Source organism: Lolium rigidum, chromosome 7, assembly GCF_022539505.1.
Source record: "Lolium rigidum isolate FL_2022 chromosome 7, APGP_CSIRO_Lrig_0.1, whole genome shotgun sequence".
Taxonomy (NCBI): Eukaryota; Viridiplantae; Streptophyta; class Magnoliopsida; order Poales; family Poaceae; genus Lolium; species Lolium rigidum.
In genome coordinates, this window is record NC_061514.1 from 89,785,315 (window position 1) to 89,801,359 (window position 16,045).

At 43.9% G+C, this 16,045-nt stretch overlaps 1 protein-coding gene across 1 annotated transcript; it reads right to left on the reverse strand.

The window, feature by feature from the left end:
• Positions 1 to 8,082: 8,082 nt before the first annotated feature.
• LOC124669224 (copper-transporting ATPase HMA5-like) lies at positions 8,083 to 14,132 on the reverse strand. Its single transcript, XM_047205884.1, is given in 7 exon segments — positions 8,083 to 8,695; positions 8,817 to 9,293; positions 9,392 to 9,514; positions 9,600 to 9,854; positions 9,960 to 10,888; positions 10,891 to 11,350; positions 13,933 to 14,132. Coding segments are annotated over 7 exon segments (2,769 nt in total). The 5' UTR covers positions 14,059 to 14,132; the 3' UTR covers positions 8,083 to 8,296.
• Positions 14,133 to 16,045: the final 1,913 nt, after the last annotated feature.

Below are 16,045 nucleotides of genomic sequence, written 5' to 3' on the forward strand. Positions count from 1 at the left end.
GTTGGCTCAAGTATTTTGGATGCATGAGAAGTATTCCCTCTCGATACAAGGTTTAGGCTAGCAAGGCTTATTTGAAACAAACACAAGGATGAACCGGTGCAGCAAAACTCACATAAAAGACATATTGAAAACATTATAAGACTCTACACCGTCTTCCTTGTTGTTCAAACTCAATACTAGAAATTATCTAGACCTTAGAGAAACCAAATATGCAAACCAAATTTAAGCATGCTCTATGTATTTCTTCATTAACGGGTGCAAAGCATATGATGCAAGAGCTTAAACATGAGCACAACAATTGCCAAGTATCACATTACCCAAGACATTTATAGCAATTACTACATGTATCATTTTCCAATTCCAACCATATAACAATTTAACGAAGGAGAAACTTCGCCATGAATACTATGAGTAGAAACCAAGGACATACTTGTCCATATGCTACAGCAGAGCGTGTATCTCTCCCATAAAGTGAATGCTAGGATCCATTTTATTCAAACAAAAACAAACAAAAACAAACCGACGCTCCAAGAAAAAGCACATAAGATGTGATGGAATAAAAATATAGTTTCAGGGGAGGAACCTGATAATGTTGTCGATGAAGAAGGGGATGCCTTGGGCATCCCCAAGCTTAGACGCTTGAGTCTTCTTGATATATGCAGGGGTGAACCACCGGGTGCATCCCCAAGCTTAGAGCTTTTCACTCTCCTTGATCATGTTGCATCATACTCCTCTCTTGATCCTTGAAAACTTCCTCCACACCAAACTCGAAACAACTCATTAGAGGGTTAGTGCACAATATAAATTGACATATTCAGAGGTGACACAATCATTCTTAACACTTCTGGACATTGCATAATGCTACTGGTCATTAGTGGATCAAAGAAATTCATCCAACATAGCGAAAGAGGCAATGCGAAATAAAAGGCAGAATCTGTCAAAACAGAACAGTTCGTATTGACGAATTTTAAAATGGCACCAGACTTGCTCAAACGAAAATGCTCCAATTGAATGAAAGTTGCGTACAAATCTGAGGATCACTCACGTAAATTGGCATAATTTTCTGAGTTACCTACAGAGAATTAGACCCAGATTCGTGACAGAAAAGAAATCTGGAACTGCGCAGTAATCCAAATCTAGTACTTACTTTTCTATCAACGGCTTAACTTGGCACAACAAAACACAAAAATAAGATAAGGAGAGGTTGCTACAGTAGTAAACAACTTCCAAGACACAAAATAAAAACAAAGTACTGTAGGTAAAAACATGGGTTGTCTCCCATAAGCGCTTTTCTTTAACGCCTTTCAGCCTAGGCGCGAAAGTGTGTATCAAGTATTATCGAGAGATGAAGCATCAACATCATAATTTGTTCTAATAATAGAATCATAAGGTACCTTTATTCTCTTTCTAGGGAAGTGTTCCATACCTTTCTTGAGAGGAAATTGATATTTTATATTACCTTCCCTCATATCAATAATAGCACCAACAGTTCGAAGAAAAGGTCTTCCCAATATAATGGGACAAGATGCATTGCATTCAATATCCAAGACAACAAAATCAACGGGAACAAGATTATTGTTAACGGTAATGCGAACATTATCAACTTTACCCAAAGGTTTCTTTGTAGAATGATCAGCAAGATTAACATCCAAATAACAATTTTTCGGCGGTGGCAAGTCAAGCATATTATAAATTTTCTTAGGCATAACGGAAATACTTGCACCAAGATCACATAAAGCATTACAATCAAAATCTTTAACCTTCATCTTAATGATGGGCTCCCAACCATCCTCTAGCTTTTTAGGAATAGAGGCTTCGCGCTCTAGTTTCTCTTCTCTAGCTTTTATGAGAGCATTTGTAATATGATGCGTGAAAGTCAAATTTATAGCACTAGCATTAGGACTTTTAGCAAGTTTTTGCAAGAACTTTATAACTTCAGAGATGTGGCAATCATCAAAATTCAAACCATTATAATCTAAAACAATGGGATCATCATCCCCAATGTTGGAAAAAATTTCAGCAGCTTTATCACGAGCAGTTTTAGCGGTTTCAAGCGAGTTTTCGCGCTTTGCATTAGAAGTGGAAACATTGCTAACACCAATTCTTTTATTAGTATGAGTAGGAGGTGCAGCAACATGTGTAGCATTAGCATTACTAGTGGTGGTAATAGTCCAAACTTTAGCTATATTCTTCTCTTTAGCTAGTTTTTCATTTTCTTCTCTATCCCACCTAGCACGCAGTTCAGCCATTAATCTTATATTCTCATTAATTCTAACTTGAATGGCATTTGCTGTAGTAGTAATTTTATTATGATAATTCTCATTAGGCAAAACTTTTGATTTCAAAAGATCAACATCAGCAGCAAGACTATCGACTTTAGAAGCAAGTATATCAATTTTACCAAGCTTTTCTTCAACAGATTTGTTAAAAGTAGTTTGTGTACTAATAAATTCTTTAAGCATGGCTTCAAGTCCAGGGGGTGAATTCCTATTATTGTTGTAAGAATTTCCATAAGAATTACCATAGCCGTTGCCATTATTATAAGGATAAGGCCTATAGTTGTTACTAGAATTGTTCCGGTAAGCATTGTTGTTGAAATTATTATTTTTAATGAAGTTTACATCAACATGTTCTTCTTGTGCAACCAATGAAGCTAACGGAACATTATTAGGATCAATATTAGTCCTATCATTCACAAGCATAGACATAATAGCATCAACCTTATCATTCAAGGAAGAGGATTCTTCAACAGAATTTACCTTCTTACCTTGTGGAGCTCTTTCCGTGTGCCATTCGGAGTAGTTGATCATCATATTATCAAGAAGCCTTGTTGCTTCACCAAGAGTGATGGACATAAAGGTACCTCCAGCAGCTGAATCCAATAAATTCCGTGAAGAAAAATTTAGTCCTCGCATAGAAGGTTTGGATGATCATCCAAGTAGTCACTCCATGGGTTGGGCAATTTTTAACCAGAGATTTCATTCTTTCCCAAGCTTGAGCAACATGTTCAGTATCTAATTGTTTGAAATTCATTATGCTACTCCTCAAAGATATAATTTTAGCAGGGGGATAATATCTACCAATAAAAGCATCCTTGCATTTAGTCCATGAATCAATACTATTCTTAGGCAGAGATAGCAACCAATCTTTAGCTCTTCCTCTTAATGAGAAAGGGAACAATTTTAGTTTAATAATATCACCATCTACATCTTTATATTTTTGCATTTCACATAGTTCAACAAAATTATTAAGATGGGCAGCAGCATCATCGAACTAACACCAGTAAAATTACTCTTTCATAACAAGATTCAAGAAAGCGAGTTTAATTTCAAAGAATTCTGCTGTAGTAGCAGGTGGAGCAATAGGTGTGCATAAGAAATCATTATTATTTGTGCTAGTGAAGTCACACAACTTAGTATTTTCAGCGTTGGCCATTTTAGCAACAGTAAATAAAGCAAACTAGATAAAGTAAATGCAAGTAAACTAATTTTTTTGTGTTTTTGGTGTAGCAAACAAGATAGCAAATAAAGTAAAACTAGCAACTAATTTTTTTGTATTTTGATTTAGTGCAGCAAACAAAGTAGTAAATAAAACTAAGCAAGACAAAAACAAAGTAAAGAGATTGAGAAGTGGAGACTCCCCTTGCAGCGTGTCTTGATCTCCACCGCAACGGCGCCGTAAAAGAGCTTGATGGCGTGTATTTCACACGTTCGTTGGGCAACCCCAAGAGGAAGGTATGATGCGCACAGCAGCAAGTTTTCCCTCGGAAAGAAACCAAGGTTTATCGAACCAGGAGGAGCCAAGAAGCACGTTGAAGGTTGATGGCGGCGGGATGTAGTGCGGCGCAACACCGTAGATTCCGGCGCCAACGTGGAACCCGCACAACACAACCAAAGTACTTTGCCCCAACGAAACAGTGAGGTTGTCAATCTCACCGGCTTGCTGTAACAAAGGATTAACCGTATTGTGTGGAAGATGATTGTTTGCAGAGAAAATAGTAAAAACAAGTATTGCAGCAGATTTATATTTCAGTATTAAAGAATGGACCGGGGTCCACAGTTCACTAGAGGTGTCTCTCCCATAAGATAAAAGCATGTTGGGTGAACAAATTACAGTCGGGCAATTGACAAATAGAGAGGGCATAACAATGCACATACATGACATGATAAGTATAGTGAGATTTAATTGGGCATTACGACAAAGTACATAGACCGCCATCCAACCGCATCTATGCCTAAAAAGTCCACCTTCAGGTTATCGTCCGAACCCCTCCAAGTATTAAGTTGCAAACAACGAGACAATTGCATTAAGTATGGTGCGTAATGTAATCAACAACTACATCCTTGGACATAGCGCCAATGTTTTATCCCTAGTGGCAACAGACACAACACAACCTTAGGGGTTTCGTCACTCCCCAGTGTCAATGCGGCATGAACCCACTATCGAGCATAAGTACTCCCTCTTGGAGTTAAAAGTAAAAACTTGGCCGAGCCTCTACTAGAAACGGAGAGCATGCAAGATCATAAACAACACATGTATAATAACTTGATAATTAACATGACATAGTATTCTCTATCCATCGGATCCCGACAAACACAACATATAGAATTACGGATAGATGATCTTGATCATGTTAGGCAGCTCACAAGATCCAACAATGAAGCACAATGAGGAGAAGACAACCATCTAGCTACTGCTATGGACCCATAGTCCAGGGGTAGACTACTCACACATCACACCGGAGGCGACCATGGCGGCGTAGAGTCCTCCGGGAGATGATTCCCCTCTCCGGCAGGGTGCCGGAGGCGATCTCCTGGATCCCCCGAGATGGGATCGGTGGCGACGGCGTCTCTGGAAGGTTTTCCGTATCGTGGCTCTCGGTACTGGGGGTTTCGTCACGGAGGCTTTAAGTAGGCGGAAGGGCAAGTCAAGAGGCGGCACGGGGGCCCACACCATAGGCCGGCGCGGCCAGGGGTGGGGCCGCGCCGCCCTAGGGTTTGGCCACCCCGTGGCCCCTCTTCGTCTCGTCTTCGGACTTCCGGAAGCTTCGTGGAAAAATAGGCCCCCGGGCTTTGATTTCGTCCAATTCCGAGAATATTTCCTTACTAGGATTTCTGAAACCAAAAACAGCAGAAAACAAAGAATCGGCACTTCGGCATCTTGTTAATAGGTTAGTTCCAGAAAATGCACGAATATGACATAAAGTGTGCATAAAACATGTAGATAACATCAATAATGTGGCATGGAACATAAGAAATTATCGATACGTCGGTACAACCGCCGGTGGCGAGAGGAGAGGGCGTGTGAGAACGGTGGAGAGTGAGAGGGGAGACATGCTGTGAGGGGATTTATGGCGCGCTTTGTGGATGCGTCGCAACGTCTACCGCTCTTCCCGACTCATGCATGTTTTTTCCCACGTTGTGCTCGCCAACGCCTGGGCACAGAGGAACGGTGGAATCGAACCTACCTCGCGGGCTAACTTTTGCCTGCATATGGGCTATTTTAAGAAGCGTGTTGTGCAGGGAATCTTTTTCTCCGTGGGTAACCAAACACACGAAACTTGGTCCAGTAGTGGGTGCGAGAAAATACTTTGCGAGCAACCAATGAAGCCCGTGGGCCTGACTTCTATATATATTTTTTTTTTGCAAATAGGACTTTGGCATTAAAAGAAACAACGAATAGTAAAGCACCTCAAGAAAAATGAAAATTACAACAGGATCCTTGAGAAGCCCTTCATCTTCAACCTTCAGACAGTGTCGACAGCGCGCCGCCGCTGCCGCTTCTCCTTGAGTCGGCCTGACGTTGTTGGTTGCGGACGGGAAGTCGCCGAACGGGTCAAAAAAACCACATCCGTCCCAGAGACGAAGAAGAAGGAAAAACTGCCGATGAAGCTCCTTGACGATCCGAAGATCCCCACAGCTAGACGAAATCCTCGAAGACCATACCACTCCCACAAGCCTCTCGACGTTGCCGCCGAGATGGGGTTGAAGTTGGGGAGACCTTATTGCACGAGACGCCGCCACCACCACCTAATCGCCGCCCTTACAAACCTTAACCCTAAAAACGAAGAACGAAACCCTCAAAATAGGGAGCGGAGCCCTCCCACCGACGAGGGCCGAGATCCACCGCGCCTCCATGACCTAAAGGCCACAGAGACGAGGCGATCAGCGGCGGCGCCGGCACGAGGCACGAGTCCGAGGACCTCTATTAGAAGCAAAGAAGAACAAGATGGAATTTGCAAGAAAAAAAAAGAGAGGGTTTCTTCTGCTTTGAAAAAGCTTGTGATGTTTTAGTGGCTTTTTCCTGTTCTGGTTTCATCCCAGTCTTGTATATATATTAGTCCAGGAACTGTTAGCCAGTCACCTACGCTACATACGCTAGGAGTAGGCGGCATTTTTTACTTGATGTTGCACCTGGATGCCGGTTTCTGTTTTCCGTTATGCTTTATAATGAGAATCAATCTCTCGAAAAAAATGGATAGTCAAGGATAATTGTAGGCTTTTTTTGGGGAAAGCCATGCGGCGCGCATGGATCATTGCAGGTTGATGCCGCACCCATGCTAAGCAACAAGCTTGTGAAAAGTTACCGTTAATAAGTTCTTTTGCCTCCGTTTTAAAGTAAGAAAGAAAGTTGGTGATATATGCATTTGGGTGGTGTGTGCGTGGCTGCGTGCCTTGAGATGGACGGCACTAGGCAGGCCACCCTCTCATCATATGGTCGCCATCGGATCGGCCATGCCATGCACAATTAATGTTGAGATCGGAGGTAGCTAAAGAACCTGGTAAGGTAACTTTTGGAGCACATTTAGCTACGACTATGCCATATGAGGAGGAGGATCTGCCGCTTTATATCATGATATGTTTCTTGGTTGCAAAGTGTGCTAACTGTGATTGAAACGGCTTAGTTAGGTAACTGGCATCGCCCACAGAGACATGAGAACTGGACAAAGCCCACCGTAAGAGCATGTCTAACAGACCCCTGAAAGGGTCAACCCCGTAAAATAACCGCCGATATACGGGGTAGGCCTCTACCCGGCCGTCTAGCAGATCCCGTAAAATAGCCTTCACATCGATTTTTTACAGTTTCGGCTAGGAGGTGGCTTCTAGCCCCCTACTTGTACGGGGCTGGAGGCTGAATACAGGGCCAACCCCCCAATCGTGGCGCGCTGAACTTTCAGGAAATCGCAACTGCACCCGCCGTCAATCTGCAGTTGCACGGGCGTGCTCCGCCATGGAGCCCCGCTGGTGCGCCCATATGCGCGCGTGGTGGGTCTCCCTGCCTTCGGCGACCGCGCCTTGGCGCGGCTTGTGTGCGCACGCGGCCTGGGAGGCGCGTGTGCGGGCGGCCAGCCGGCCGGGCGGCTGCGGGACGAGGCGAGCGCGCGGGCGCGGGTGGGGCAAGCATGCGGCCGGGCGGGGGCGAGGCGGCGCGCGTGCTCGCTGGCTAGGCGCGAGCAGCACGGCGCGGGTGGCGGTCGGCCGGGCGGGTGCGGGGCAGGGGCCGTCCGACAGCCCGAATGGGTGGGGGCGCGGCGAGCGGCGCCGAAGCAGGCCGGCGGTCGGCGGGGCGGGTGGGGGCGGCGGCCGGCCGGGGTGGGGCAGGGGCAATGGCTGAAGGAGGAAGAAGAGGAAAAAAAGAAAAAAAATTGATTAAAAAAGGCATATTCTAGGAATATGCCCTTTTACAGTTTAGGGATACGGAGTCTGCTAGATTGGACGAGTTTTCGGCCGATCGAAATCGAATACAGGGCCCTCTACTTGTGTTATACGGGGCAAAAATTTAGTGGATCTGTTAGACATGCTCTAAATAACCATCCTTATGTAGCTACAAGCCTATATGATTAGCATCGTCATAAGGCACTGTCTTTTAATTCTAGCTTTTGAATTTGACCCCAGTCACTAACACCTTGACATGACCCCTCTAAAGGTTGTCCAATTCTCTTCTTCAAAGGTCAAGTCGAGACTGGGGACGTGCTCGTCATGCTATTATGCCGATTGTATCAGAGCTCATTTAGCCTGTAAAGTGAACCGTTCTATAGCAGAACGGCAAATGCGTATATGTAACAGTAGCACAATACAAACATAAGAACAGTGGGATACTCGCGCTCCAAATCTATCGCAAACACTACTGAAGTGATGTAACTTGTAAGAAAACTACATATCCCGGCCAGCTATCCAGCAGTTATAGTACATATTTACATTACAGAACTGCTGCCCTTGCCGTTATCCATGTCCACGGAGTTACATTCCATGTAACTACAGTTTGTATGCTAGCACTCTGTATATACGGTAGTTTTCTATGTCTGTCGCTCCTGTATAACCAATGGCCTCTTGTAGTACCTCAGCAGCAGGGACCAGCAGACGACACTGACGGAGGATGCCGCCATCGCAGCTCCGGCGACCCAGGGTGGCAGGCGGAACCGGGTTGACGGGAACAGCACCCCAGCAGCGATCGGTATGCCCATGATGTTGTAGCCGAGAGCCCAGACGTAGTTCATCCGTATGCGGAAGAAGGTCTTCCTGGACAGATCGATGGCAGTGATCACATCCTCCAAGTTGCTCTTCATGAGGACGATGTCCGCAGCTTCGATGGCAACGTCGGTGCCTGCGCCAATCGCCATCCCGACGTCAGCTGCCACCAGCGCTGGGGAGTCGTTGATTCCATCACCAACCATCCCTACTGTTTTTCCAGACAGCTGCAGTAATCAGGATTCAAAGGCGGTGAGTAGATGCGTGCATGGCTGTACGACAGCAGCATGAAAGCGATAAAAAGAGCGAGGATAGATAGCACTTTGAGATAAAGCAAGAGGAGCTCACCTGAAGTTCCTTCACCTTCTCAGCCTTGTGCTCTGGTTTTGCTTCAGCCATGATATTTTCGATGCCAACCTCTCTGCCGATGGCTTTGGCAGTTCCCCAGTTGTCCCCGGTCACCATTATACACTCCACTTTCATTGACTTGAGGTATGATATCACTTCATGAGCATTTGGCTTTATTGGATCAGACACAGCGATTATGCCCACAACTTCTTGATCCATAGCCACGATGATCCCAGTCTGCGCGTTATCTTCTTCTTCCATCAGTATTTCTGAAGCTTCCACAGGGATGTCGATGCCTAGTGACAACATAAAGCTCTTGTTGCCCACAATGACACTCTTGTCACTGATATTTGCCTTGACGCCGTGTCCAGTGACCGAAAGGAAATCCCTTGCTTCAGGCCAGCTATGGTTTTCCTCTGAATAAAATTTCTTGGCATGCTCCACTATCGCCTTCCCCAGCGGGTGCTCGCTGTTGACCTGAAAACAATGAAGTTTGAACAAAGGCATCTTCCAAAAACACAGACAAATATCTGCTATATAAAGACAACAAAAGTATATAGAGTTAGATAGCACACCTCTGCTGCTGCAACATAGTCATAGAATTCACGTAACACCATGTTTTTCAAGAGTCTGGTATTGACGACGATAGGCTTCCCAATCGTTAGTGTTCCTGTCTTGTCGAAAACAATGCAGTCCACCTGTAAAATGCCATACAAAATAATGTTCGTCAACAAATTTGAAGCACTGTGCAAACTGTCTTCAGTTGCGTAACAAATTTTAGACCTTCTGCGCACTCTCCAGAGCTTGCCCACCCTTGATCAGAACACCTTGTGAGGCACCAACTCCAGTTGCAACCATCACAGCAGTGGGAGTTGCGAGCCCTAGGGCGCAAGGACAGGCGATTACCATAACTGATATCCCAAACTGAAGAGCTAACTGAAAGCTATCCATGGAAGATGGTATCCACGAGCTAGGATAGCTATGGAACCTCCCAGCTAAGAACCATGAAAGCCAAGTGAGCAAAGAAAGAAAAATGACCTGCAAGCATGCAATAAATTGTTAAAAACACTGACAAAGATACACCGTCATTGGATTAACACAATGTAACTGAGATCATCACACAAGTAATGTAACTGAACTCACCAGGGGGACAAAGACTTTAGATATCTGATCAGCAAACTTCTGTACAGGAGCTTTTGCCATTTGTGCTGACTCTACTAGCCTTACGATCTGTGCCAGGGCACTCTCTGATCCAACAAATGTTGCCCGGACATGGAGCACACCATTCTCATTCACCGTCCCTCCAATCACCGTGTCACCCTTCTTCTTTGCCACAGGCCGTGATTCTCCGGTGATCATGCTTTCATTCACATGGCTCTGGCCCCAGATAACAAATCCATCAGAAGCAACTTTCCCACCTGGAATGACCTTAATCACATCATTTTTCTGAATCAACCGACCGTCGATCTCTTTCTCACTTGCAATATTCCCTTCGTGGTCGTACGTTAGCACAGTTGCAGTTGCTGGTGCAAGATCCATCAGCTTGGCAATAGCTTCAGAGGTCTTTCCTTTTGCCAATATCTCAAGGTACTTTCCAAGAATGATAAATGATATGAGCATGGAACTTGTCTCGAAAAAATCAGTTGCCATATAAGTCTCAGAAGTGGCAGCTCGGAGAACTGAGTAAACAGAGTAAAAGTAAGCTGTGTTGGTCCCTAGAGCAATGAGCACATCCATGTTTGGCGAGCCATGGCGGATCGCCTTGTAAGCACCGGTATAGAACTTGCGGCCAATTACAAACTGGACCGGTGTCGATAAAATCCAACGCAATAGCTCACCAATGCCCATCATGTTGATAACCTTTTTGTCCAATCCATCCTTCAGCACTGGGATGTACATGAACACCATGGAGGTTAGGAAGACTGGAACTGTGAACATTAAGCTCCAAAAGAAAGACTTTTTGTACCGATTTATTTCCACATTTCTATGCTGCTCTCTTCCATCGGCTTCCGGATATATTGATACAGCAATATGACCAGATGCAGCTGACTCGATGAATTCAATAAGGTCCCGGGGCCTGTCTGGTCAGGTTTGTATGAGATGGTGATCTTTTGGAGCTCAGTGTCAATTTTTATGTCTTCTACTCCAGGAAGAGCTTGAACAGAACTTTTCACTAGCGCTATTGTTCTCTCGTCAAGAATGCCATCCACTTTGAGGTCTATCCTGCTCCGATCTTCTCCTGTGGTGACCAGTATCGCTTCAAAGCCTGATTCTTCAACTGCGTGGACTAGCTGGGTAGCAGTAACAACCCTGCGATCATAACGGATTTCTGCCTCTTCAGTAGCCAATGCAACGGAAGCTCTCTGAACTCCTGGAATAACTTGCAAGGCAGATTCAACTGTACTTGTACAAGACGTGCAGGTCATTCCTTTTATGTGCAGCCTGCATACTAGAATGTTTTTTTCTTTAACCTCCTCGTCAATTAATTTAGCTCCAAATCCAGCATCTTCAATGGTTTCCCTAATTTTCTCCTCCTGCAAAAGAAGTCATCCATGAACTCCAGTATCCAAATAAAACGATGAAATAACATAGACACGGACTCTGTATGAGCATGAAGTGAAACTAATGGAAGAACATAAAAAAGTTTCAGGTGTAATACATAAAATTCATTAAACCAAATGAGCATGAAATTTTCACACAATTAGATTTTTCTGATCAGTTTAAACAGGTACGGCCTATATATCTGTGAATAATTGAAATTTTCAAACAATGCTGTTCGCAGGATATGTATTTTTTTTAGTATATATAGCTTTTTAAAAGGATCATTGGCGATAACACCCTTCTCAGTGGAGAAGGAAAGTACATGGTATATAAAGCAAGCAAGCAACGGAAATATTCAGGAGAAAGAATTGAGGATCAATGCGTAATGATAGTGCCAACAAATCCAGACCCTTAACCATCCGATCAGATGGCTGAGAGAGTCAAATCGCTGTGAGAGGCCCTAGCTAGGTGAGTTTTACGGTTACTTATAACTATCTAATGTCTAAATTGACCTTTCCGTGTAGTGAAGAATCATCGAGGTTGGCGTGTCTCAATCTCTTATTCGCTATACTTTATCACTAGATGGAACGGCTATATCCAATACACACTATCTTCTAGCTATTACTGATTAAAGTTACTAGATGCAGCAAGAAATGACATCAGCCAAATAATAGGTGACATCCAAAAAGAAAGTCTGAGAAAGCATCCATCATGTTGAAATAGGGATGAGTATTTTCAGATCCTAAATTTTTTATCAAATGAAGAATCTCTTGCCATTCAACTAGAAAGTGCACTTATACTGCAGGAAAATGACTTCCAGTAATAGAAAAAGTACCCCTATCGTTCCAACAAATCTCACAATACTGATGAAAAGGGGTAGGTACTTCTTGTTTTCAAAGATAACACTTCTTTCTCAAAAGATAATCCGAGATAACAATGGTGGGACAAGATTAGACCTCAAATGCTCCACTGATGTTAGAAAGTAAATTATGAGTTGAGAAACATGAGTGGCAAATTGTTCCAGAATAAGACAACATGTTCCAGCCTAAAAATTTAATAATCAGTTGACCATATGCTCAAGTCTGTTGGGTGGAACACCAAATTAAGAGATGAAAAAATGTCAAGCTACACAACAAAATGCACTGAACCAGGAAAAGGGATGAACTGTGCACCAGAGTACCAGACAGGGAGGCGTAAATTCAAAAAGGAGGATGTATCAGCACTCCGTTACAAACGTGAACCTCTGCAACTTTAATTCAACTGTCGTCCATATGACCATGATGCAACCAGGTTCTATTACTTCAGCAACAAAACAAAAACTTGAATACGCACCACAAATATTAGAAGAAAATTAAATTCAGCCAAGTATAACAAGGTTCACAAGTTCAAATAACTGAGTAAATTTTTTTTTTTTTGGAATATGCCTAAGGCTAACAATCTACAGAGTACGCCATAAGCTTTAGTTCAAGAAACTTTGAAAGTCTGTTGTAGTATCAGGCCAATTGAAAATGGCTTTGGAAATATAAGTTTGTGTGCCATTTCTTTCTAGTTTCCGCCTAACAAGCAAACTTATCTGCACTTGTAGTTGAAAACTTGTAAACACGAACAATGAGTAGGAACCATCAATCTATCTTTTCCAAATCAAGCTTTATAATGAGCAAGTGTGCTTGCGCACGTCACAGTATTTACAACGGAGCATGTGATATCCCAAATGGACCTGTCGATGTTTTAAGGACACATAAAGTAGTTAGCACTTGTACATCAGAAGCAAAGTTGCCTACCTGTAACCTTCTAAACCACAAGAAAGCTAATAATGAAAATAAACTTTTGACAAACCCGTCTCCCCGTTTCAACATTTTTCGACTCAAAACGAAACAAATTAAGGCGACATGAAGCTCTAGACCACCTTTGGTTGTTCAGCACGAGTTCAGCAGTTGGAGGAGAGCGGGTGCACATATTTCTGACTTTTTTGTGAATTCACATATTTCTGAGATTAACGTGGTGCTTGGTGCACTCCCAGATTTTGCCTTCCACATTTGGAAAGCCAAAGTCGGGGCAATGAACTGAAAGTAGTTTCCCAGATGGACATCTACATTTTGCAGAAGAACATACTATAACTGTTGGGCACCATAGCAAACCTCTCAAACATTGATCGCCAAAGGGTGTGAGATTGGGTTCCCCCACAGGGAAGGCTTGTTCAGACATGCTACCTAAACCCCCCAAAGTGGTTGTACAGTTATACATTTGCCTCTATACTCCACATAAAGTTGCCAACGCTAGGAACAGCCACTTTAAATTTGTGAGATCGCGACGTCCTAAAAGCTAAACGCCCCATACGTGTATCGACTTCCAGGCATGAAAGGAGCAAATACGAGTGCCTTTACGTATAAGCACACACCACGCCTGACGGGATGAGCCGTTTGCACTCATCTCCAACTGCATGACAACGAACTATGTCCAAAGTTTTCGCTAAAAAACCCCTCGGGATAATCGTAGACACAAAGCATCTGAATCAGGGTTAGCAGGTGCATGCGAAGAACGGCCGGCGAGAAAACCAGGGTGCCCTGCTGCTCACCGAGACGAATGCCGGGTAGAAGGCGACCTGCGCGCGGCAGCCGAGGACGTCGACGGCGGCGTCATGGATGCCGTGGAGTCGCTTGACGGCCTTCTCCACCGAGCCGGCGCACGCGGCGCACGTCATGCCGGACACCTCGAACACCGCCACCTTCTCCTCCTCCTCGGCCGCCCACGCCGCGGCCTCCAGATCGCCGGCGACCGCGGCCGCCTTGGTTCGCCGCGGCATGGACGGGTACCGCGGCCGAAGCACCAGGGGCCCGCTCGCCTCGGAGGAGCCGCCGCCGCGGAGGCAGGCGAGGAAAAGAGACCGGGAGGCCGCCGCCATTGGCGGCGCGAGCTCCCCGCAGGTAGGGTACACGGGAGCGAGGGTTCCCGTGTATCGGAAATCCGATCGAGGTGTGGATCGCCGGAGCCGCCGGCGATGGTTTGGGAAGGCGTGGTTTGAGTGTGGTTTAAACATTGGCGGATTTATAGGGCAAGGAGCGCCGATCGCGTGGGCTTCTTTTTCCCGGGAACGACGAGATTGTGTGGGAGCGCCGTTAAAGCAAAGGGAGTGTGCCGGTAGTGGCTGCATCGTCGGACTAGAATATGCTACACGCCAGTAAACGTAGGCAGGTGGGGAATTCCGGTATGGCCGATTTTAGGTTGATTGATCATCAAACTGCAAACAGATGCAGTACTACATGTAGTACAACACCTTTCAGAGTGCAGAATAATAACAACTTGGCAACTCGTAAACAATGTTGATTATCGGTGCTACCTATCTAGCCTAAGTAGTTGTCGCAGATTTTGGGCAATATGTAGGCTAAAACTTATCTAGATTCATTAAAAGCCGAAGAAAGTATTAAATTTGGGCGGGTATAATTTGAATATCTTTTTACTACTATATAAATGTATTGGGTTTCATATCCATAGGAGAGGCTGGTTTCTACGTTGGCTCGCCAAGCCTATCATAACCTTCCTTTTTCTTTTTTTCTTTTTTCTTTTTTTCCTTTTTTTTCTTTTTTATTTATTTCTCCTTGTTTTGGTTCTTTTTTCAGTTGGGTTTCATATCTAGCCTACCCCAATTTACTTGGGAAAAAGGCTTATGATCAACAAAAACCTACGAAAAATATGGCATGATAGTGGAATTTGAATCGAACTAGCAATATGTAAATAGTTCCTTCTTCTTTTATGTACTGTACATGTAGGTGTAGGCGTGTAGCACCACACACTCATGCAAGTGCATCCTATTAAGACAAAGCCTAAAGGAAGTTCATACAATGACTTTGATCTAGCAACCTACCAACAACATAACTGAAAAAGGTACTCCCGTTTTGGGGTGGTGTTTTGGCTCGGAGGACCATATGCTCCCAAATGAACATTAAAATCTTCTAAAATATTCCTAAAGAATAAAAATAATAAAGTTATTCTAGAAAAAGTATGGTTGGTGCCTTCCATCCGGTGCCAAGTTTCATGAAAGTACATATGTCGTGCCATTATTGGTGAAAAGAAAGGAAAAAAAAGGGTCTTCTCAAAAAGCAATTTTGGAAGCGGCAAATTTGTTATTTTCACACAGGCCACAAGACCTATACTTTTCCATTTAAACTTACATATATACTTGGGACATGCAGATGTTTACTTAGAATAAACATATGAAGGTGTTGGCAGCCTAACTTCAACTCATAGAGTTCAACAATTTGCATCCAACAGCTTAGCTGACTCTTTGAGAGAGAAGAGCAAATAAAACCCTAGAATCTTGTGGTGGATGTGAGAAAAGAGTGATCAAACAAGCCCAGCTGTTGTTGTTGATGTTATTGTCAGAGTGAGAGAGATCACACAACCTAGTGAGAAGCAATGAAGAAGAATAAGGAGATGTGATTTTTGTTCAGATTGGTAATTTTTTACCAGGTTTTCTTTAAACTAGTGATTGAAGGCTCAAGCGTATTTGGACAGGCTCCAAACTTGATATGGCCTTGTTTATTACCTTAAGTACTTCAATCTGGTTAGCTAGTTTGAGGTTCGGGTTAGTGAAGTATCAAATTTTAGAGTTTTTTTTGTCAGTTTTGATTGTTGTTGTTTTAGGACATGCAATTTTGGTAAGTGAATGTTCGATTGAGCTCAAACTTGGT